The sequence below is a fragment of the Lissotriton helveticus genome, chromosome 2_1, assembly GCF_964261635.1.
Source record: "Lissotriton helveticus chromosome 2_1, aLisHel1.1, whole genome shotgun sequence".
Classification (NCBI taxonomy): Eukaryota; Metazoa; Chordata; class Amphibia; order Caudata; family Salamandridae; genus Lissotriton; species Lissotriton helveticus.
This window is the reverse complement of record NC_136059.1, coordinates 1,693,073,713-1,693,097,641: the sequence shown is the minus strand read 5'-3', so window position 1 is coordinate 1,693,097,641 and position 23,929 is coordinate 1,693,073,713. Positions and strand designations below refer to the sequence as shown.

Below are 23,929 nucleotides of genomic sequence, written 5' to 3'. Positions count from 1 at the left end.
AGGAGCGGAGGGAAGACTAAGCATTGTAGGCTTGAGAAAAGAGCAGGGTTTTTAGACCTTTCCGGAACTCAGTGTAGGAGGGTGTCCCGCGGAGTCCCGCCGGAAGAGAGTTCCAGAACGCAGGAGCGAGAACTGCGAATTTTGTTCCACCTGCCTTTTTCTTTCTAAAACGTGGGATGGTTAACAGGGCCTGATGAGAGGAGCGGAGCTCTCTGCCCGGCGTATAGGGAATGATAGCGGAGCAGATGAACTCCGGAGCGGTGCCCATTCTGGCCTGAAAGGCGGTGCAGCCAAGCTTAAACAAAGCTCGCTCTTTCACCGGCAGCCAGTGCAGGGCCTGCAATAGAGGAGTGACACGATGGAATTTAGGCAGGCCATGAATCAGGCGGGCAGCCTGATTCTGCACTAGCTGCAGACGGCGAATGGCATAGGCTGGGGCGCCGTTGTAGATGTTGCCATAATCAAGGCGCGAGAGCACCATAGCCATTACTATGATCTTTAGAGCGGGCAGAGAGAAGAAGCGAGAGATCTTCCTAATGGTTCTCATAGAAAAAAAGCTGGAAGAAACAACTGAGTTGACCTGGGAGTGAACAGAAAGTGAGGAGTTCAAAAGAATACCAAGGGTTTTGACCTTGGGAACCGGGATCGGAGGGACACCAAGTGTTGGAGGCCAGTAAGAGGGGGACCAAGGACTGCAACCACCTCCAGTTAGGACTAGTTCCGTTTTGTCCGGATTGAGTTTGAGGTGGTTGCAGTTCATCCAATCCTGAATGAACAACATGATGGATTGGACGTTCAGGGATGAGGAGGAAGCGTGGGAAAGGTTAAAGATAAGCTGGAGGTCGTCGGCGTAGTTAAACACCGTGACCTCCAGCTGCTGTAACAAAAAAATAAGGGGGTAGATGTATAAATTAAACAAAAGGGGAGAAAGTGAGGAACCTTGAGGGACTCCACATACAACCCCACGAGGGGCAGCAGTGAAACCAGCTAGATGGACCGCCTGAGCCCTATCGCTCAGGAAGGACTCAAGCCAGGCGAGGGCCAGGCCCTCTATGCCTGCCGCCCTGACACGGGTAAGGAGGATGGAGTGGTCCACCGTGTCAAAGGCGGCGGACAGATCTAAAAGAATGAGGGCCTGCGGGAGGTTGGTATCAATGCCCTCGCGTAGGCAGTCCATCACTGAGGTCACCACCTTCTCCGTAGAATGGAGGGGGCGAAAACCCGCCTGCCGAGGGGAGAGGCAGTGATTAGCTTCCACGTAGGTGCTCAGGGTGCTGGTGACATGGGTTTCTAGAACCTTGCCCAAGTAGGGCAGAAGGGAGATGGGACGGTAGTTAGAAGGTGATGAAGGGTCGACACCGGGCTTTTTAAGGATGGGAATAACAGCCGCGAATTTGTGAGCGGTGGGGACCACACCATTGCTGAGTGACTCGTTCAGAAGAGTGAGGGGGGGGGTAGGGCAGTTAAGGAAGATTTCTCTCAAAATATGAGCCGGGGCAAAGTCTAGGGGGGAGCCTGACTTTATCTTGTGAAGCAGGGGAAAGAGCGTGACCTCGGTGAGGGGGGGAAAGGAAGTAAATTTGGAAGTGACGGCAGGAGGAGAAGGATTGGTGAAGGTAGAGGAGGGGGGGGGGGGGATATTGGCCTTGATCTTTGCGACCTTGTTAATGAAAAAATCATTAAGTGAGTCGCAGAGCGATTGGGAAGGGGGGATCGAGGCCATGACTCTGTTAGATGAGGCAAGCTCGTGTACCGTAGCGAAAATCTCTTTAGTTTGGGATTCTGCTGCCAGTATCCTGTTAGAATAAAACAGGGTCTTGGAGTCGAGGATGCCTTGCTTGTATGCTTTGAGAACAGAGAGATAAGAGAGTTTTTTGACAGGACAATAGTCCCTCCTCCATGCACGCTCCGCTCTGCGCGCGGCCAGTTTCTTCTCCTTAAGCTCAGAGGTGAACCAACGGTTAGCAGCATGGGCTCGCTTAACCGTGATCCGCCTCAGAGGGGCAAAGTCATCGCCTGCCTGGGTCAGCCAGCTGTCAATAGTGGCCATTTGGACCGGGGCGGCGAGGCCAGAAAGGTCGGGGCAGGAGTTGAGTAAAGATGAGCAGAAAGATGGCATATCTGCCTTGCCCCATTTCCTAACCCAGGTGTTCTTGGGAAGGGGGGGTTTGGTCGCTGGAGCTAGAGCAAGGGAGAAGGAAATTAAAAAGTGGTCCGACCAGGAGCAGGGGGAAATGGTGAGGGGGGTGGTGGGAATATTCAGAGTCCAAATCTGGTCGAGTGAGTGGCCATGCACGTGGGTAGGGCTATGAACATGGGGAGTAAAATTGAGGCAGGTCATAAGATCAGTAAATTCTTTGGAAGAAGAGCTTTCGGCCGGGTCATTAGGCCAGAAGTTGAGATCGCCCAACACCAAAACTGATGAATTGTTAATGACCAGTGTTGCGAGAATATCCTGGAGGCTAGAAACAAAAGTAGGGGTGGGTTGGGGGGGACGGTAAATCAGGACAGCAGTGAGGGGGGCCGAATAAGAGCAAAGGCGGATTATCAGGCAGTCCACTTCAGAAATGGGGGTGAAAGGGAGGATCTGAAGGTGAGAGTCAGTATGAGCTATCAAGGCCACTCCACCGCCTCTTCGGCCCTCCGGTCGGTCCGCTCGGGTGATGGAATATGAGGGAGGGAGTGCGGCTAAGACGTTAGGTGTGGAGTCGGCCTTAAACCAGGTCTCTGTTAAAAACAAGAGATCCGGATTATGAGTGTCAAGGTAGTCGAATAGCTCATACTGATGGCTGACTGCTGATCGAGTGTTAAGAAGCGCCGCAGTAGTGTTAAAGATCGGCGTGTGGGGGACGGGAGGGGGGGGGGAAGCAGGGGAAGGCATGACGGCAGGTGGAATTGCCGGGGGTCTCTGAAGGAGACTTAGGTTTTGCAGCCGATTACGCACGAGCGTGCTGATGGTGCCTGGGATCCAGTGGGATATGAGGGCGAGGGATGAGTATGACAACGCCGGGGCATAGGGAGGTGCCCGCTGCCCCGACCTGTCGCGGACGGGCGCAGACGGGCTTAACTCAGGCGCAACTCCGTCGCGCCCGCTGCGCTCGTCCGCTGCGCTGACGCATGGGGAACGTCTATGTAAGCTACGACGCGGTGGGGGAGGAGTCAGGGAGGCGGGAGGGAGGAGGTAATTAAAAGACCCAAGATGCCCGTCCGCCGCTCGCTCTCAGCGGGACGGTGATGCCAGCAAGCTGCTCGTAGTCAGCAGAGAGGTGAACCAGGTAGTTAAAAAAAGAATTAAATAAGTCACTTTCGAGCGCTCAGCGCGCAGCCTCTGCCCTCTGCCACAGGGCTTCGACCTACGCGAGAGGGAAAGTGGGCGGAGCCTTTGTAGGCTACGACGCGGTGGGGGAGGAGTCAGGGAGGCGGGACCTCCCTATATATGTTCCTTATTCTATACCATTCATATTGTATGATAGTACCAGGCTAGCTATTCAGAGTGTGGGGCAGAATGCATTGCTAGGACTGTATGAAAAATTGTTCAGAAAGATGTACCTGCAGATAAAGGCAAAGGGTTGAGGGTGCCAGACTTGACGAAACAAGTTTTCTATAACCAGCCCATGTGTAAATGTAATGGCCGAACTACCAGATAAGAGAGTAAGACCCCCCAATAGCTTGTTCAGATTTCAAGAAACACTTTTTCCCATGAAATTTGAGGCAGAGTGCAATGCCCGCTGTTTTTATCTCATCTGCTGAGATAAACAAATTGTCTTTGCTACAATGTCCTGGAGGGACTGCAAACTGTGCATCCCATTTACCGTTCTTGTTTTATATTCGTTCTTGCTGGGGGATTTGCTGGTAAAAGGCAGTTATCGTTTGTTGAGACCTGGATCTCTGCTACACCTGGTTATTTAAAACCATTAATTGCAGAATGTCAAGAAAAGCTATGGTAGTCGTTGTGTGTTCTTACTTGCCTAGAGAAGCCACTTCCATAAGACATAAATTAAGCTCAGAAGTTCTTTCTCGTGTCCATCCGAGCAGTCCTAGAATCGCGTTTTTTCCTTTCGAAAGTTAATCCTGGGCGGTGAAGTGAATTCTTCAAGAACATGGAAGTTCTATAGTAAGGGCATTGGGGCAAGTGAACATTAGCCATAAGGAAGCCTTTAAGAACTCCTTGTAGGAACGTCATGGCTATATTCTTGAAACGATTGGCCTTTTTTTTGATGAGGTGAGGAATTGATCTGACCCAACCATCTCCGTTTGAAAATTGCTTTAATCTCCCCTTTCGACTTTTCTTAGCACTCTTCCAAAGAGTCTCTGTGGGCACGTACTTAGCAATTGAAGAGAGCTGTAGAACTTGCCACCCTTTGAGCTATGTGTTTTTGGATGACCATGCATGCACCTGCTTTCTTTGTCTAGAAGAACTGATAATGAAGCTGAAAAGTGAAGACCTTTAAGCACACCAGAGACTGTGAGTGATAATTGTACCCCCGCCTAGCCATGAGGAAAGCACATCTGTTCAGCCGTCTACAAGGCATCTTGGCCCAAATGACACCATCCTCAATTTCATGCTAAGCTGAAGAAAAATCCATAAAAACTATAGTCGTTCTGATCTGATTTTTATACACCAGAAGGTGAAATGGCGGTCGAAGCGTCTGCATAGCAGCTAAGTAAACTTGAGGGAATAGATTTGAGAGAAAAGTGAAAAAATGGGGAAACAGACGTAACACCGCGGTCTGTACCACACGTGCTCCGACTACTCCAGCTCTACCAGGCTTGCCTTGACCACACATATGCCATAAGTACGCATATGCGTGAATGAGGCAGTGCGCAGTCTAGCTGCTGGAGGACTGAAGCAGGAAGATGCACCGGTGAGATAAGTGGGGCTGTTTTTTTGTTGTTGTTTTTTTTAAGGGTTGGGGGGGTCGGGTAGGTTTTAGGGCAGTGGAAGGGTTGGAGTAGTTTAAGGGATGAGGCGTGGTAGTGTAGGGTTTTAGGCCTCCGGGCAGTGGGAGGGGAAAGGGTAGTTGGGGTAGTTTTTAGGGATGGGGGGTCGGGGTAGGTGTTAGAGCAGTGAAAGGGGTTGGGTAAGTTTAAGGGACGGCAGGAGGGCAGGAGGGTCTGGGTAGTGTAGGGTTTTAGGTCTTAAGACAGTAGGAGGGGAATAGGTAGTTGAGGTAGTTCTTAATGTTGAGGGGGGTCAGGGTAGGTTTTAGGGCAGCGGAAGGCACAGTGCGGGGGAGAGGGTGTGGTCCGGGGAGGCGTGGTAGATGGCTACCTTAGCCACCCATACCCATTTTACCACTCGCGTCTATACCTCGAAATTTCTTGGAAAATGCATGTGTGGTAAGGGGATGCATGGTTAACTCATGCATGGTAGAGGCACGCGTGAAAGACCCATTTATGCTTATATCATACAACCAAAAAAATTTCCCCATCCCTACTATTAAAACAAGCATTTGCAATGCAATAGGTCTTGCATTTGTGAGTTTGAGCTATTGGCATTGTAAATGACAATGTCTTTTATTTATGTCTTTATTTTTAAAACCAAGAAATAAGACATTGTCATTTACAATGCCAATAGCTTAAACTCTCGCAAAAGCGAGAGCTATTGCATTGCAAATGCTTGTTGTGTAGTGCTACCAGTAGTGAGCCCTGCCATGACTCTGGGACAGCTGACCCCAGATATCCTATCCTGCTCAGCTGGGCAGACGCTTGCAGTAACTACTCCCGTGTGTCTCGCTCTCAGGGCTAACCAAAACACTGGTACAACAACCTTCACACTTCCCAAATTGGCTAGCTTTTGCATGTATGATTTGATTAGTGAGCAAAAAATCAAAACGCCAATGATAGGCCACTGTTCGCCTTTTGCTTGGACATAAAGCACTAGTTTGACATACAACTGACGTGTAGGTGGACTGAAAATTTGTAATAAACGACTTGGAAGCAGGGATCCATTAGCGATCCAGATTCGCGCATCAGAAACATGATCACTGAATTTGAAGGGTGAAGGGGTAGACTTAAATCAACGTGACATCAGTACAAAACAGCAACGGAGAAGGTGGAAAGGAAAGATGGTGAACAAATGAAGGCACCTTCGCAGTCAAATGGCCAAACATTTGGCCAGAAAGTCACAGAACAGGTGAAGACACATATCACTGGTGCAGACAACGTTTCGTAATTGAGAGAGGATACTAAAGAGTTCCTTGGTGGGGAGAGAGTCACAAGAAAGGCAGATGGAACAATAACTCTACTTGACTTTCAGGGTTGTTGCCCTGTGCATCCTGAAGTGTGGTCGGTAGATGGGCTAAGTTGCCTGTTAAATTACTTCACTTACACAAATGCATGGTTTATAGCATTAAGAGTTGCAATCGCTTTCAATAAATATTTTCCAGAGGGAAAAGCTGTTTTACTTACGGTATCTTCAAGTCACAGATTAGAGGCTGAAACAGCAATATTTGATCTGGTGATACTGTACAGCAGGGAAAAGATGGGCGGAGAAGTCTTATCAGGACTCTAATGGGGTATGTTTGATCAAGGCTGAGGTAGCAGTGAAGACCAAGATAGAAAGGTGGACACTCCAATAACTAGTGAATGCTTTAAAATATCTATTATCATGTAATCTGTAAAAAATGTCATGTTGCTCAATGGTTTGAACCAATGATGCGGGAAAAAAAACTGCTGCAGTTCAAAAGTATAGATTAAGGGATTTAATCGGGTTATATAATGCCTGTCAAAGAAGAAGCCAACAAGAGGTTTGTAGTGGAATCGCAAGTTTCAGTAAAGGAGAGCGGAATGCCTGGAGAGCAGAATGTGAATAGATGGAGTGAGTTTCTCTAGGCAAGGAGGGAGTCAATCAGTAGTGGGGAAAGTCTTAAAGGTGTTTTTGTGCACCTTGATTTCACTTCCAGCTCTTACGGAGTCTGAAGAAATAACTCTGGGAACAGGACACGGATATCTGCCAATCATGCCTCAGTGAAGAACAACCAATCAGACCGCTTTTCAGTGAGCGGTAAACGGACGAGTGTTTGGACAGGATTCTTACATGAAAAGGAATGCATTTCAGGGATTGCTGAAAGAAAACAAGGAGATAGGGTACAGGTAGATGCATGCAGGGTATATTAGGAAGGACTGATTCCAAAAGGAGGAGCAGGAATCTGACCATGTTGGGCCAAAAGGTCTGAGAAAGGGGCCCAATGGGAGGTTTGACGTTTAAGGGCACCCCTCTTGTTTTCTGGTAAAGTGATGGAAGGAAACTGGGCTTACCAAGGAGGGCGTGTAAAATACAGAGGGACATAGTGTTATGGAGGGTGAAAAAGAGGGCGAAATGAGGTTAGTTGGTGGCATGGAAGAGAAGTGAATGCATGGGAATAACTAAAGATGAGCTGAAGGTGCAGAAAGTAGTTTTGGAGAGGATGCTGAAATCGGCAGATAGAACTTCACATTGTCCCACATCACGGACCTGACCAGCGGAGTGCTCGGTGTAAAAATGCAAATCGAACGGAGGTGAACCACTTGTTGCGGTCAAAGCTCGAGTACTGTGCAGCAGACTGAAAAGATTCGAAATAAAGTACATCTTGTAACGAGATGATGCAGTTGGTGTAGCTGCCATAATAGAAGGTCTTCAGCAAAATGTAAATTTCCTGTAAGTGTACGGCCAAATATGAACCCTGGAAGTTAATAAAAATAACGTTCTTCCAGAAAAAAGGAGAAAGGTCAAAATTAAAGTAGAATACAGGTCGAGGACAAAACAGCACCCAATATCAAATTAAGTGCATATTGCCTCTTTGAACTGGCAATGAAAGCACTTTGTGGAGCACTCCGTGCCCTTTATGCCAAACAGTATACGTCAGTCATCCAGTAAAAGCAATGCTAAGCCATCCAACACCATATCTACAAGCTGGTACTGTGTGCGCACACAAACTGCAGAGTCAAGAGTACATAGAATAACTGGGAAGCGCCACAACCCATGCTGCATAAGAAACTGAAGTGTATGCTTACATTTTGATGCCTCAGCAGGTAAGTGACACTAACATTTTAAGCGATCAGGCAAAGAAAAACCAAACAGTTCCTGTGACCGACTCCCTGCAATAAATGAGGGACTGTGGGAAACCACATGCTGACTAGGGGCGAGAGAAGGCATATTCCTAAAGAAAACGGCAATGAAATGACCGCACGGGATAAAACACACACGCTGCCTGACATCACAGCATTCCTCTGCCCTAGGCAGCCCCAGGTGTGCTCCCCGGTGGAATATTAACAGGATGTGAGGCAGATCTGAGCCGAGGATTCCGAAGGATGAAAGGGGTAAACATGGGGGCGCACTAAAGAAGTGCTTGCACGGATACAATATGGAGTAGAAGAAAGTGGAAGCACGCGAAAGTGAAAGCGTGACATGCGCGTGCTGTGATAAAACACAGTGATGAAAAGAGACGCCTGGCGAACAGATGCACGCGAGCGTGCTGAAACACCGCAAGCCGTACACGAGGAGATGTGCACATCGCCTGTCCGGGTGCGTGCACATCTCCTGTACCCCTTCGCTAGCAAAACGACGACGATAGATCTCGCCAAGGCGAACAGCGCATGCGCCGCATCGCTAGGCGAGACCTAAAATGGATGAAGCAATGACTTTCTAAAAGTCCAAGTATCAAACAGCTCCGCTACTTGACTCCATCTTTGCTTCACAGAGTAGAAAAATTAACTTCTCTATTTACTTAGCACTGTATTCTTTAACTGTGAGGCTCCTGGATTTATCAAGTAAGAGTTGAAATGATCTCAAAAGCAGTGGGAATGCACCATTCTTTAAAAAAAAAAAGAAATGAAGATAAGATTTCCTGCCGCATGTTCTATATGGCTGACTTTTCATTTTTATTACCTGCCTAAAGATACACTGGTAACTTTTTTAGTAATGTTTTCTTTATGGTTGGAGTTACAAGAAAAATATTAATCTATTAAAATGTGTTTCAGACCTAATGTGGCTGAAAATTCCATCATGGAGAACTTTTTAATCCTAACTGAAAATACAGGAGCCAAGTAGATTGAAGAATTTATTTATTGACTGAAATGGATGCGTGTCTTTAAGCATAGAGTACAGTGTGTTCAACTGACAGCTCCTTGGTCTGGATCGCAAAGTCAGATGGAGCATTAACATTTTCGATTGAAAATATTTTATCCAAAGCTCTGAATGTGAATGGCTGTTTCATGTATTTACTTTCTGTTGTTTAGTGCATTCATGTTTTTTAATTTCGTTAAAAAAAAAAAAATTCATATTGAGAAATCTCATGTCTGAAAATCCAATTAATTTCCTTTTTATGCTGCAGGATGAAGAAACGCGTAAGGACTATGATTACATGCTCGATCATCCGGAAGAATACTACAGGCATTACTACCATTACTACAGCCGTAGGCTGGCCCCCAAGGTTGATGTAAGGATAGTCATCTTGGTCACTGTGTGTGCCATCTCCATCTTCCAAGTAAGCTATTTAGGCAACCTATGTATAAACTGGAATGATTTATATATTATTATTTTTTTTAAGTAGTGGTGTGTCAAAACATTAGCATTATAGTCGCATGGCTGTATTGAGACGGTATGACTGGCTAGTTTTTGCTTTTCTCTGCTACACCTGATGCCCAGGCAAATGCACAGCTCCTCACTTATGTTCCTAGTCACTAAAGCAACTTCCCATACATTTAGTTAAACTCATCATGTTGGAAGAATCCATCACACTCCTGAGAACACAACCTCTCAAAAGTAGAGACAACTCGTGCTTAGGTCTAATAAACAAGCACATTTGTGTACCCCTTTTGAACTAGCTATTAACTCCATTTTATTGGCAGAGTGAAGCTCGGCTTAGTTAATTGTCTGGGATTGTTTCTGATTGAAGTAAATTAAATACTTGTCATTGGCTCTAAATGTATTTAATTCCCAAGAGAGACATTTGAAACAATAGTTTCTGGTGGCATGTTGGTGCTAACAAATCTCTTTTTGCCCAAAAAACATAATGAAATGTCGGATGATTGCCACAAATCATTGTACAGAAAGCAAAGGCGGGCACATGCCACCCCCCTACTACAGTAGCTGCACTGGCTCCCGATCAAACCGAGAACAAGGTTCAAAGGTCCCTGCATAGCCCATAAAGCCATCCACGGCTGGGCCCCTGCTTACATTAAGGAACCCCTCATAAACTGTGTGCCAGGGACTTCCCTTCGATTGTCTGATTTTAGGCCTGCACACGCTTCAACACATACACCAATGGGGCAGAGCCTTTTCCGCAATGATCCCTCAACTCTGGAGCAGGCTGCCGGAAACCCTTCGCAGGGAACCCACCCTTCTTCCATTTAGGAAAAAACTTATAACGCCTCTTTTTACTGAAGCCTGGGGCACAACCTAGGCCAAGTTTTGGTGCATGTACAATAGGATATGTGAGGTTAGGCTCTCTCATAGCTCTGAGAGACCTGTCGGTGATTTTGCGCTCCAGAAGTCCCATTTAACATTAACTAAGCAAGAATGTATGCATTAGTAGCATGATTTTGAGTTTGACTCAAGATACAGCTGGCCTCCATTTTCTCTCAACACTTATTCTGTGCCTCGTTTTACAATAAATATAGAGAAAAATAAGGTTATGCTGCAGCACTATAAATATATTGGTGTCATAATTTCCCCATGGTTTAAACTCTCACCACATACTGTACAATTGACTGATAAAGGCCTTAATCAAATAGTAGGCCTTCCTTCTGTTTATAAACTAATGTGAAAAAAAAACTGTTCAATCATTTGATGATAGTTTAGAATTCCGAAAATTCCATCCTCCGTTTTATGCAACTTTGAATGTGTGCCCTCTCCAAGTTTCTTTCTTTGTGAATTTTTTGGACTGTAACATTTTACACTCATTTATGGTCTAGAAGAATCCTACATGTACGTTCAGTTTGCTTTGAATTAGGGCTCATTGGGATGGAAATATAAAGCATGTGGAGCTTTGTCTATTGAGGTTTAAAGATTTTTAAGATAGGTCTTTGTAATAAAGGAACAATGAAGTGATGCAACATTGCCCTCCACAGTAGTGAGAAATTTGACGTTTGCTTTTCAGAAATTAAGATTATCTTTAGGTCAAAACTTAAATAACCTATTAGCATCTTCCTATTGTGCAATGGTTAACCACTTGCGAGCTAGCGGTTTTCCCGCTGTGCGCTGGATTTTTCAAAAAGCCGCGTTACATGACGAGCTCAGCTCGTCATCAGCACACGAGCGCTGTAGCTGATGACAAGCTGAGCTCGCCATCGGCATCGAAGGGGTTAAAAATGCAATTTATTTGAGTTTCCAGGGAAATTATAACATTTGCAAGAAAATAAATGTACACCACGATATTGTATGTATAAATGCAGAACCAAGAACTTTGCATTGATAGATGGAATAGTTCAAATTACAATGCACTATCACCCATGGAAGTAACTTTGGGCAGTGTGGGAAAGAGGTGAAAAGAAGGCAGTCTTGCATCTCGCCTACTGCTCATGAGACTTAGTTAGCTGTGGGCCATCTTATACAGGTGATACATTGGTTATAGGTGATTTAAAGCCAGGCTGACCGGTGATAAGACAGCAGCCTTGAGAGCAAGAATATCGATATAGCCAGCCAGAAGTAAAGCCTGTTTCTGCAAGGCTGTAACTTGTATAATCAACGTGAAATTCAAAATATCAAGAGTGGTTAGTTGCAAATGTCATTTTTATACCTCACTGAGTTTATCCTTGGAATATCAATTCTAAAGCTCCTATGTGGCATTCACTGTTTTACACAGACTCTCTTCTGAAAATCTACTATCCAAATTAAATTCAAGATTTGATGTCTGCTCCATGAACTTTGTTAGTAGAAATCATGGGAGCTGTTTAGAAAGAAATTAATGCATGTCTTGACTACCCACCATTAGCAAATCAAGCCCAATTCTTAAAGTGCTGGAAGCCACTGTTCTTAAGAAGCCTTTCCTCATTACAAAGCATGAAATGTGCCTGATCCTCAAAAACCTCTTTACTCCATTGAGCATTTTAGAAACATGCCTATAGTTTTGTTTTTAACCTCTAACTCAAAAAAACACTACACAAAAGTAAGATTTTTACAGCTTCTAACTTATCCTATAGCACCGCTTTGACAGAAGTACTCAATCCCATTTATTTAAAAATACTAATCAAGCTGACCAATTCCCTTTCGATCATGCCTTTAATCTATGAGAAAAAAAGCAGATATTTACAACTCTGCTGTCCTTTGTCTGTGCTTCCCTTTTAAATAGTATTAACCTGTTGCCAATTATTAATGTATGTGTTTATTAACACTTTGCAAAAGGAAAGCATTTCTGCATTTTCGACACTGGTAGGCTCAGCTGCTGTAGTGTTGCAGTTAAAGCATATGCCAAATTTCAAATTTTCTAAAATGGAAATGTGGCTGCCATCACAAAGGTGAAAATGTGTATGTTTATAGTTCTACGCCTTCTCACCATCAATCTCCTATTGACAGTAATGAGGTAATCTATTTAATTTAGTGATTCACATCTGACCAATGGCTACTTGTGACCTGTGGCAAGGCTCTGCATGGAAAATATGCCTGCTGAGTAACAATGTACTACAGATTGGAACACCTACAAATGGTCGGTGATTGTGTCATAGTGGTTTAGAGAGTCACTTCGGTTTTTATTTTTCTCTTAGATTATGTCTGTAATTGACGAGTCCACGATGGAATGGGCGACGACTGTGCGCTTGTTGTGTATGTTAAGTAGAATCTGCTATATATTGAAATAATGCAGATTTACACTGTCTTTCGTGGAAGCTGTGCATTCACGTATCCTGCCTATAGGCTTAGCCTTTTGTGGTCATTTATGGAGGTTGTTTGTATTTGGGTCAGGAGCAGTTTTTGTCTTTTATGCTATTTTATTTGCATAGTAGGTGCTCTGCTGTTTATGTAAAATGATATACGTTCTTTTTACCTTCGATGTTCTAGTTTTACAGCTGGTGGGCCAGCTACAATGAAGCCATAAATTACCTTTCTACGGTGCCAAAGTATCGAATTCAAGCAGCGGAAATTGCCAAGCAACAAGGTCTTTTTAACCGGGCTAAAGAGAAGGGCAAAAACAGACGGTCCAAAGAAGAAATAAAAGCAGAGGAAGAAGAGATAATACGGGACATTATAAAGACTAAAATCGATATTAAAGGAGGTTATCAGAAGCCTCAGATATATGATATTCTTCTCTTCCAAATTGTCTTATGCCCTGTGTACCTGTGCAAATATATAGTGTGGTACTGCTGGTGGATTTACACATTTAACATCAAAGGACAAGAATATGGCGAGGAAGAAAGACTGTACATTATACGCAGATATATGAAGATGTCCCAGTCTCAGTTTGACACCGTCGAAGACCATCAAAAAACGACTTTCCTGGAACGAGAACTGTGGAAAAGAGAAAACTATGAGGTGAGCAAATCTGATGTGATGAGCATTAGTGGATTTCAAAATGGCAATTATAACTGAACAATTTACGTTTTCCAAAGGTTAGAGGTTTTACTGCACTTTGTCCTCTTATCCCTACAATCCCACACACGCACAGCACACATTTTCCCCTCACACTAATCAAACTACCATATCTGGTACTCTTGAAGGTTTATTGCATTCAGTTGTCCCATTTTCCATTTTTAATACAGCTGTGCTCCGTCGAATATTCTATGCAATTGATGTTAGAGATCTCCATGTATTACTAAAACAGTATTTCTATTAGACCCATTATTTACACGAAACCAAACTGACTAATGATGTAAATGTAAATCGTGGGAGATGAACAACTATGATATTTTGCTTTAACTCCTATCAGCATCTCTACAATGCTGCTTTTAAGCCCTCTTTTCCACCTTTCAGTGCAATGTATCATTCCTGAAAATACATCACCCATTATCACAAACTAATAACTCAGTAACCTCAATGATTTGTAGATTATGAGGGCAGTCTCTTGAAGCATAAACTACCTTCCTAGTAGTTGGCATCGGCCTGTGCTCTGAAAAGCAAATGTTACATCATATGAAAGAGGGAGTTGAGTTCCTTTTTACATTTCTCTATTGGTCAATTGTTGCTTAACCCACTTATGGCTCTGATGAGTAGTAAGTCAAGATGCAGAAACTTGAAATTGGATCAACTGATTTTTAGAAGATGTATCCAACCCTTTCAGAGTACTTGTTTCAGGACTTTTGGGCAAATATCATCTTATGTATATCCTTTTCACTTAGTTAGGGAGAGACTCAAATATGGGATTTGGTGAAGGGTGTGCATGGCAACACTTCTCGACTCCATTGTGGCTTTCAAACATAGAACGTTTCGTTGTGATTTACTAAGAGAATTGTAAAATTCCTTCAGTATTAGAGAGTAAACATGTAGTTCTATAAATTTGTAAACGCCTTGTGTGGCGATTTAACTTTCAGTTCGACAAAGCATGTTCATGTTGGGCATAGCAAAAGGCTGCTGACTTGAGTGATGGTGATACTCTTAAAGAGGCAACATCTGAAAATGTTCTTTCACTAAGACAAGTGTCAGGCACCTGTTGCCAGCATTGGAAATTTCTGACTTATTGTGGTGCGCACTTGGCCTAGGGTTCGCCAGCACTATAGGCACATCCCCTTGAACAGATGAGCAAAGTTTCTATGGTCTCTAGCTTCAGCCACCTGCAGTTGAAAGACATTTGTACTCCACTTGTGAATCCTAAGCTCAACATTGAATAAAATAAATTGTGATAAGTGGTACAAGAAGAGAGTGGTGCGATAGCCCCAAAAGTAGGCTTTTGGGCAGCTTGTCTGTGTTTTTGAGGCGTGTCTATACTTTGCAACAAAAGGGGCCTGAAAAATTGAGTGACCAGGAAGAGTGTTGTGTTCAAAAGTCTAGCATTCACCATGACCATAGTGGGCTGCGTAGACCAGAGGTTGAATCAATTTAAAGCTAAAACGTTCACCACAAACTTTTATCTGGGTCACTTGAAATATAAAATTTGAAACCCTTACTGGAAGCGTGTTCACTATGGGGTTGAGCCTCCTAATGATTCCTTTATTTTGTACGCATTTTTGCTAATTAATTTACAGGCCTCCTACATTTCCATTACTGTAGGGAAGGACACTTATAAGAGGTCTTGTGCATATCGAGACTCCCTTTCCTCCAGCATGCACTTATTGATGCCTTTGTATCCCTGGAAAATCCATAGCTAGGGAATTAAACCGCTGTGGGTCATCCTAGGCCTTGCAGCTTTCCGAATTTAAAATGGTTCTCAGATTATGCCATTAACTCTCACTGCCTCTAATTTCACCTAATAGACTCTTTTCCTGCAAAAGACTGGACATAGTATCTTTTGAATGTCATTGTGAACAGGTGTCACCATTTGAGGGAATCCAGCACTTTTCGTCTATCTTCATTAGAACTATAATATTGTGAAGGTGGCATATCTTCAGTCTGTTGTAGTTTCCTAGGCCGAGTTCACGCTGGTCTTCATACACATCTTTTATAGCATAGAGTGCTCGATATCCAGATTTCATGCTGCGATTTTAAGAGGAAAAGTAGTATTTAATTTAGTTTACCCTCTTGCTTACACTGTAATGTGTATTATAGTGAGAAGAGAAGTTGAAGTAAAGTATTATCCTTAATTAGGAAATTTGGTTTTGTGCGTTATTTTTAAACTCCTTTAGCTTTAAGGAGGTATGCAACTCCAGCCTTTTGTATTCCCTTAAATGTCATCAGCTGCACATAACCCAGATAGTAATGCAGTACGAAGGAGATTGGCAGATTTAGGTGGGCGTTTTATGCTGCTTAGTGAAGTATTTACATAGGTTAAAGTATTCAGTAATGTAAAGTTTAATGTACAGGTTTTAGCTCGTTTTTGGGACTTGCATATGGGGTTATAGAGAAATCCAGTCATCACGGTTCTCTACCTGTTTCTGCCTTACCAAATGTGTTGAAGATATTTTATAAGAATTGTGATCTTTGTGCATGTGCGTGCTAAAAACTGGCTATAGAAGTAGATGATACACAAATTATTCACCCCATGTGTATTAGCCAGTGGGACGAAGGACTGTGTTCTGCGTTGACGGCACCTTTTAATGGAGTCACACTTGTTACTTATTACCTCTAATTTTGGCAGCAGCTCAGCCATATAGCTCAAACAGGTCTAGAAATAGTGGTAGGCGCATGTCCTGTGACCATCTACTCTTTTTGACAGTAGCCCTCTAGCGCACGTCACAACATTCAGATAGTTCAATCCAATAACTTAAAAGGTGTTCAGTTGACAGGCAGGTTTGGTTGGTGCCTTTTTAGGTTGAGCCTACCAGCCTTGCGCATGCGCGGTCTGTTAATCGACATATTGTGGCTTGCCATTAGCATCGAGGAGCTTTTTACACTTGAATCTCACAGACTAACCTCTCTCACTAAGCCCCACTCCCACCATGCTGACATCAATGTGGCCCTTGGGCACATCACAGACCGCACTTTGCGGCCCTTGGGTAAATGTTTGCGAGCACCCATGCGTGGGCTGGACTGACACAGTCTGAGCTGAGACGGCATAATTAATTTAATACATTAATAAATAGCACGATGTAGAAAGTTCCGGGTTTTGAAAGACGGAGAGCCGAGGGAATAGGCGATACAGGGAATGGATTCAAATAAGAGGGTACAATAAATGAAAAGGCAAGATTTACCGTGCACCTTCAGTCTTTCTCTCTACACTATAAAAGGATAAGGATTATGATGGACTGGGTGGCTTCCCACAGTCACAGGATGGATAATAAGTGGAAGGAACTTTAGGGGGGGTGAAAGGTGAAGAGAATATGCGGTGTTTGGAGGAGAGCGCATACTCGTGGTTCTAAATGTGTTGAAACTTGTACAGTATTTTAAATCGTGAATTATAATTTTCCACCAGGTCTATAAACGGGAGCAGGAGGAAGAACTAAAGAAGAAGATGGCTTCTGACCCCCGATGGAAAAGATACCGGAGGTGGATGAAGAATGAAGGCCCTGGGAGATTAACATTTATAGATGATTAATGGACACTGTACCTCTATGCTGCTATTTCAGTGTATTGCAGAAAATATTTTCATAATTAAATTATCAATTTTTATCTACTCTGCCTTGTGCAACGAGCTGAATGAATGAAGTTAAGCGATCCAGCGGCTACGAATGGAAATAAAATCTTTCGTTCAAGGCAAATGAAGGTCTCTCTTTATTTTCTCATAAGATTGCTTGGATCTGTTTTCATCTTCATGGATTTGAACATTTTCCGCTTACTGTGGATTTGCTCGTGAATGATTTTATTTAAAAATAAGCAACACTAAAACCTGATCATGATGTTCATGTTTGTATTGCAGAATTATGTAAACCCATTGAAGTATATTCCGGTCCATTAGTTTGATTTGGCAGTTCATTTTATTGTTGATTTTGTTGCCAAAAACCTTAAAATGTCTTCTTTCTAAGGAAACTTCTTTTTTTAATAAAGAAGTATGGTCTTATCTGAAGGTTGCACTTAATACCCGTCATCGTCCTGCATTATGTAACTCTTCTCCCCAGATGTCGGCTATGATTGAAGAGACTGGCACCACTTCTGTTCCACACTCTTGTACAACACTGTTGCTTTGTAGTTAGGTTTGCACTCTTTAAATATTTCTACATATATAAATACATGCATAATCGTTTTGAGCTGTTTTTGTCAGCTGGAAACACGCTTTCACTATATAAATCAAGCCTAAAACCCTTAACTAACCTCACAGGCTCACCTTTTTTTCCCCCCATTTTTTTAAAACGTTTTTTTAAACAGTCTATTGCTGTTTTCCCTCATGCATCTAATGATCAAGGAACATCTAGTTCATTGATTACATTTCTGAATTTTTTAAACATCTTATTGATTTATTCATATGTTATACACATTATTACACATACTTTGTAACATCATATTTTGCTTCAGATAGCCAATGTTCAAACAGTGTATATAAGAGAAGGTTTTCTAATAAGTGTATACAATACAGCATTTTAAAGAAGCACAACATCAAGTACCTACTCTTTTATATTTAGGGTTGTTGCACCATGAGGTTCCAGCATTTTCATATCTGACAAATTCACAATGCCTGATGTCCTGGTGGTGGAGGGGGTTTGCGGACCACAGTTGTCCCACTAAGGCAGAAAATGTCACCCTCTTCACTTATCGTCTAAACATCTATTACCTAAGCCTACACTTCAGGTGTATCATGATGGTCTATAAAGCTCTGGGATACCGCTTTCCACATATCAGAAAACAGGTACCTACATATCCTCATGGCCTCCTCACATGCAATGCCTCTTCTCCAACCTGGTCCAGTGTTTCATCTCCACCCGCCCCGCTTATGAGAATTATCTCCTCCATATCCAATGCTGCAGTAATATTCATCAGTTTGTTATGTTGTTTGTATTTGTAAAGTTCAATATTCCATGTCTGCTTTGTCAAGGATCATGTAGACTTACTGAACTAGGGAGCAAGTTCCAAAACATTGTTCTGGTGTGTGAGCGATCAGAGGCAAAGCCTGGGATTAACAGTTCAAAAACACTAGAGAGAACATTAATTGGTAAAGCATATTTTTGCTAAGTGTTGGGGGATTGCAACATCCTTGGTCTTTGCCTCTTTGTGTTTTTGTGTTCATCATGGATGTGGTCAGCATGTGTGTTGCACAGCAAATGGCCTGTCTAGTTGGTTTTTGAAGGGCCATATTCTCTGGCAGTTAGGAAGTGCTCTGAGAGCCAGTGAAGACAATGGATGATGGGAGCAGCCTTGACCCAATTGACGTAAAGTCCATAATGACCAACTCCATCTTGAGCAGCCTGAGACTCCATCTTCTGTATTTTTGCTTCATCATTGTTCTTGGCTGTGACTTCGTGACCTCCTTTTGGGGACCTTTGCAGTGGAGCCGTTCCCGAACCCATTGTGATTCCCAACTCCGATACAAAACCATGCACAACTTCGGTTTTGGTGCCGAACAAGCCCACACGATCTTAATTGTAGACTAAGCCCTATTTTACTGAAGGGCTTACTGAAGAACACAAATGGTGGGGATCTGAGGATCCCTATGCCTACTGACCCTCCCGCCCCCCAGCAGTCCATGGCCAATGACAACCGGTATGAGGCCCTAGCTGACACCGGTGGTCTAGACATCTCACCAGACCCTTATCTCCTTTCTCCTTCCACAGTGGCTATAGAGGAAGGAGCTTCCTTTTAGGATGGCGGTCCGGAGGGTAGCTGAGGCCCTAGACCTGCAGCTGCCCACTGTCAAAGTCCAAACAAATGTCTTGAATGAGGTGCTTCAACCGAGGGTATCTCCATCCGAACCCCTACTACCCTTCAATGAAGCCCTCACTGATGCCCTGCTCGGGGACTGGGCTAAGCCTTGCACAGGCACTCCTGTGCACAGGACCATTGCTCGCTCAATTTCCACCTGGAGAACAACGACGACCGCAACACCACCACCGTGCTGGAAAACCTCGCTAACCTGGGACTCAAGCAACTGGTGACCACCCCCACCCACCTCGCCGGACACACACTCGACGCCGTCTTCTCATCCAGCAAAGACATCGCCTTCAGCCACGCCACCGGACCCCACTGGACGGACCACAGCTGCGTCCACTTCACCTTCAGAAGAACGACCCACCACCACCAGCAACAGGTTGCCCGAAGAAGCTGGAACAAGATCACAGCCGACCAGCTCGCCGCTTCCCTGAGTCAGCACCCTCCCGCCAGCTCAGCGAACCCCAGCCAGGCCGCCGACAACCTCACGAAGTGGATCAGCAACTGCGCGGACGAACTCGCCCCTCTGGGGACCCCGCCCAGCAGACACGGCAGCAAGAAAGCCCCATGGTTCACCGACGAACTCAAGAGCTCCAAGAAGAACTGCCGAGCCCTCGAGAAAGTCTGGAGAAAGGAACCTACACCGGACAACATGACCACCCTCAAGCTTGCCACCCGGAAGCACCACCAACTGATCCGCGCCACCAAGAAAACTGCATTCAAGGACCGACTGGACAACAACGCACACAACTGCAAGGAACTCTTCAACATCGTAAAAGAGCTCTCCAACCCCAACGCCGGTAACAACGACATCACCCCATCGCAAGACCTCTGCAACTCCCTCGCCTCCTACTTCCACAACAAGATCGCGGACATACACAACAGCTTCAGCAGTCAACCATCGCACACAACGACCGCAGCAACGCCGCCCACCACCACCCTCCGCGCCTGGACTCCGATCAGCACCGACGACACCGCCCGCATGATGAACTCCATCCACTCCGGATCTCCGACCGACCCCTGCCCTCACCACGTCTTCAACAAGGCCGACGCTGTCATCGCACCCCCCCTGCGGGACATCATCAACACCTCCTTCGACACCGCCACCTTCCCGGAGAGCTGGAAGCACGCCGAACTCAGCGCTCTACTAAAGAAACCAACAGCGGACCCCACCGAACTCAAGAACTACCGCCCCATCTCGCTCCTCCCGTTTCCAGCCAAAGTCATCGAGAAGACCGTCAACAAACAGCCGGCCGCCTTCCTCGAGACGAATGGATCCCTTGACCCCTCACAGTCTGGCTTCCGAGCCAACCACCGCACCGAGACCGCCCTCATCGCTGCCACCGATGACATCCGAGCCCTGATGGACAACGGAGAAACAGCGGCCCTCATCCTCCTAGACCTCTCCGCGGCATTCGACACGGTCTGCCACCGCACCCTAGTGCAGCGTCTCAGCAACATCGGAATTCAGGAGAAGGCACTGGAATGGATCGTCTCCTTCCTCGACGGAAGAACACAGAGAGTCCGTCTACCACCGTACAAGTCAGAGGCCACCAAAGTCATCTGCGGCGTCCCTCAAGGATCCTCGCTGAGCCCCACCCTCTTCAACGTCTACATGAGCCCCCTCGCGCCCATCGCACGCCAACACAACCTGAACATCATCTCCTACGCCGATGACACCCAGCTGATCCTCTCACTGACCAACGACCCCGCCGCTTCCAGAGCCAACCTTCACGAAGGGATGAAAGATGTAGCCGAGTGGATGATGACCAGCCGCCTGAAACTGAACTCAGACAAGACGGAAGTCCTCATCCTGGGTTCCTCGCCCTCCGCCTGGGACGACTCCTGGTGGCCCCCCGCCCTGGGCACCGCACCCACACCGACAGACCACGCACGCAACCTGGGCTTCATCCTGGACTCCTCCCTCTCCATGACCAGACAAGTCAACGCCGTCTCCTCGTCATGCTTCAACATCCTGCGCATGCTACGAAAGATCTTCCGGTGGATCCCCACCGAGACCAGGAAGACGGTCACCCAGGCCCTCGTCACCAGCCGACTGGACTACGGCAACGCCCTCTACGCCGGAACCACCGCCAAGCTCCAGAAGAGACTCCAGCGGATCCAGAACGCCTCGGCCAGACTCATCCTCGACATCACCCGACGCAGCCACATCTCCGGACATCTGAGAGACCTGCACTGGCTCCCCGTCAACAAGAGAATCACCTTCCGTCTCCTCACCCACGCACACAAAGCCCTACATGACCAAGGCCCGAGCTACCTCAACAACCGCATCAACTTCTACGCTCCCAAACGCCACCTCCGATCAGCCAGTCACGCCCTCGCCGCCGTCCCCCGCATCCGAAGAACGACAACAGGAGGAAGGTCCTTCTCCCACCTGGCCGCCAAGACCTGGAACTCCCTCCCGACCGACCTGCGCCCCAAGACCACCTTTCCTTCAGGAAGAAGCTCAAGACCTGGCTGTTCGAGCAGTAGCAGCACCCCCCCCCCCCAAGCGCCTTGAGACCCTCCGGGTAAGTAGTGCGCTCTATAAATGTCCATGATTGATTGATTGATTGCCTTGCTCTCTCTCCCATCACCCTACCTCAGAGAGCCTTGTTGTCCAGGCCGCAACCTCCTGAATTAATTAGAGCGCCTTCTCTACTGCACCATCAGCCTTGCTCATGGACATACACTTTGATGGAACCTGTCTCATCAGAGATTAGGTCTTGGAGAGATTCAAGGATAGTAGGGCCACTGCTAAGTCGTTGAGACTTTCTGTTGCCCCACAACGGCTGCATTCCACCTTCCGCGGTAACGGTAGGGACTATCCGCCGCGTCCTTTCTGCCCAGGCAACCATGGCCAGGAGGCTCAGTCCTTTTGTGGCCAGGAGGCTCAGTCCTTTTGTGGCCATGGAAGTGGCTCTCTCAAGCCTTATTGGCCCAAAGCCAGAGTTCTTCCCAGTTGGCCCCCTGGGAGCCGCACAGTTTAGTTTAGCTCTTTAGTTTCCTCTCAATCCAGCATGGGCACCTGGTTAGCAGCACAATCCAATGCCAATGAGTACTCCAGATTGTTCAGCGGGGTTACGCTGTCCTGTTCCAACAAACCTGGCCACCTCTTCCTCTGTCCCCAGATTGGCTGATAAGGACACCTTGTGCTCCTGCAACAGGTAGTACTGGCCCTTCTTTCCAAAGGAGCCATCCAGAGGGTGCCAGCATCTGATGTAGGTGTTGGTTCCTATTCCCGCTACTTTTTAGTGCCATAGAAGGATAGAGGCCTTTGTCCTGTATTCGATCTGCGCTCTCTCTTATTTCTTGAAAAAGGAAGTACTCTAGTTGCCCACATTGGCACAGGTCTTATCTGCTCTGGAAATTGGATGGTACTGTTGGACTTGCAGGATGCCTTTTTTCATATTGCCTCCCCCGACGCTACTGGTATGCCAGGATCATTATTAGTTTGCTGGGCTCTTCTTTGGCCTTACCAATGCCCCATGAGTATTCATCAAGGTGATGGTGGTGGTTGCAGCACATCTGCAGAGGTCTGGGTTCAAGTCTTCCCCCTACCTCGATGATTGGCTTTTGAAGGCAAGCTCGCCCCAGGCAATTGTCTTCCACCTCTAGACTGCAGTGGACATTATTCATACACTGGGGTTCATGATCAACATGCCAAAGTCGCATCTTCCTCTTAGATGCTCCCTTTCAAAGGAGTTGTTCTGGATATAGTGCAGTTTCGAGCTTATCCTCCAGTACCGCAAATTCTGGATATGATATCGATGTTTCAGCCTCTATCCTTGATTTTGGTGAGACTGACTCTGAGGCTGCTGGGTTACATCGTCTCCTGCATCCTGTTAAAACGTACCCATTGGCATAAGCAGGCTCTGCAGTGGGACTTGAAGACCCTGTGGGGACCGCATCAGGGAAATCTCTCAGGGAACTGCAAAAGACCTGCAGTTGTGGCTCACAGACCGTGATTGGGTCTACAATAGACTTCTCTCTCTTCCCCGCTCAGAGTGGTGACAGATGAGTCACTTTTGGGTTGGGGCGACCACCTGGAAGAGGTGGCGATGAGAGGCCTCTGGTCTCCAGCGTAGTCACTTCTCCCAATCAGTCTGTTGGAGCTGAGAGCAATTCGACTGGCATTGAAAGCCTTTCTTCCTTCCATCAAGGGAAGGCTAATTCAGGTGTTAGTGGACAACACAACTACCATGTGGTACTGCAACATGGCTGGAAAATCATGGCATAACCCTTTTGTGGCAACATCTGGCTGGCTCTTTCAACATCAGATGTGACAAACTCCGCCGACTATTCCCAGCAAATCACAAATGTAATATTCATTCGAAGGTTGTGCAAGGTTTCTTCCGAGATTGAAGAGTTTTGGTTAGATCTATTTGCCACAGCTGAAACGCACAATGTCCACATTTATGCACACTGGAGTTTCCAAGGCAACTCGCTGGGAGATGCATTTTGTCTCAAGTGAAGCTCAGGACTGCTAGTCTTCTTTTCCTGCCAATATTACTCCTGCCAGGACATTACATCTGGATCCAAAAGAGCATTCATGTTTTAGATTGCTATTACAAAAGAATACTGGGTGGAAAACCAACTCTTTGTTGGATTTGGAGGGGCAAAGAAAGG

At 45.8% G+C, this 23,929-nt stretch overlaps 1 protein-coding gene across 1 annotated transcript in view; it reads left to right on the top strand.

The window, feature by feature from the left end:
* Positions 1 to 17,202, top strand: part of DNAJC25 (DnaJ heat shock protein family (Hsp40) member C25) — a 30,709-nt gene extending 13,507 nt beyond the window's left edge. The window contains exons 2-4 of the mRNA XM_078676650.1: positions 9,315 to 9,467; positions 12,977 to 13,447; positions 16,917 to 17,202. Coding sequence (XP_078532776.1) covers positions 9,315 to 9,467; positions 12,977 to 13,447; positions 16,917 to 17,039 — 747 coding nt within the window. The 3' untranslated portion in view covers positions 17,040 to 17,202. The remainder of the gene's footprint in view (positions 1 to 9,314; positions 9,468 to 12,976; positions 13,448 to 16,916) is intronic.
* The last annotated feature ends 6,727 nt before the right edge of the window (positions 17,203 to 23,929 follow it).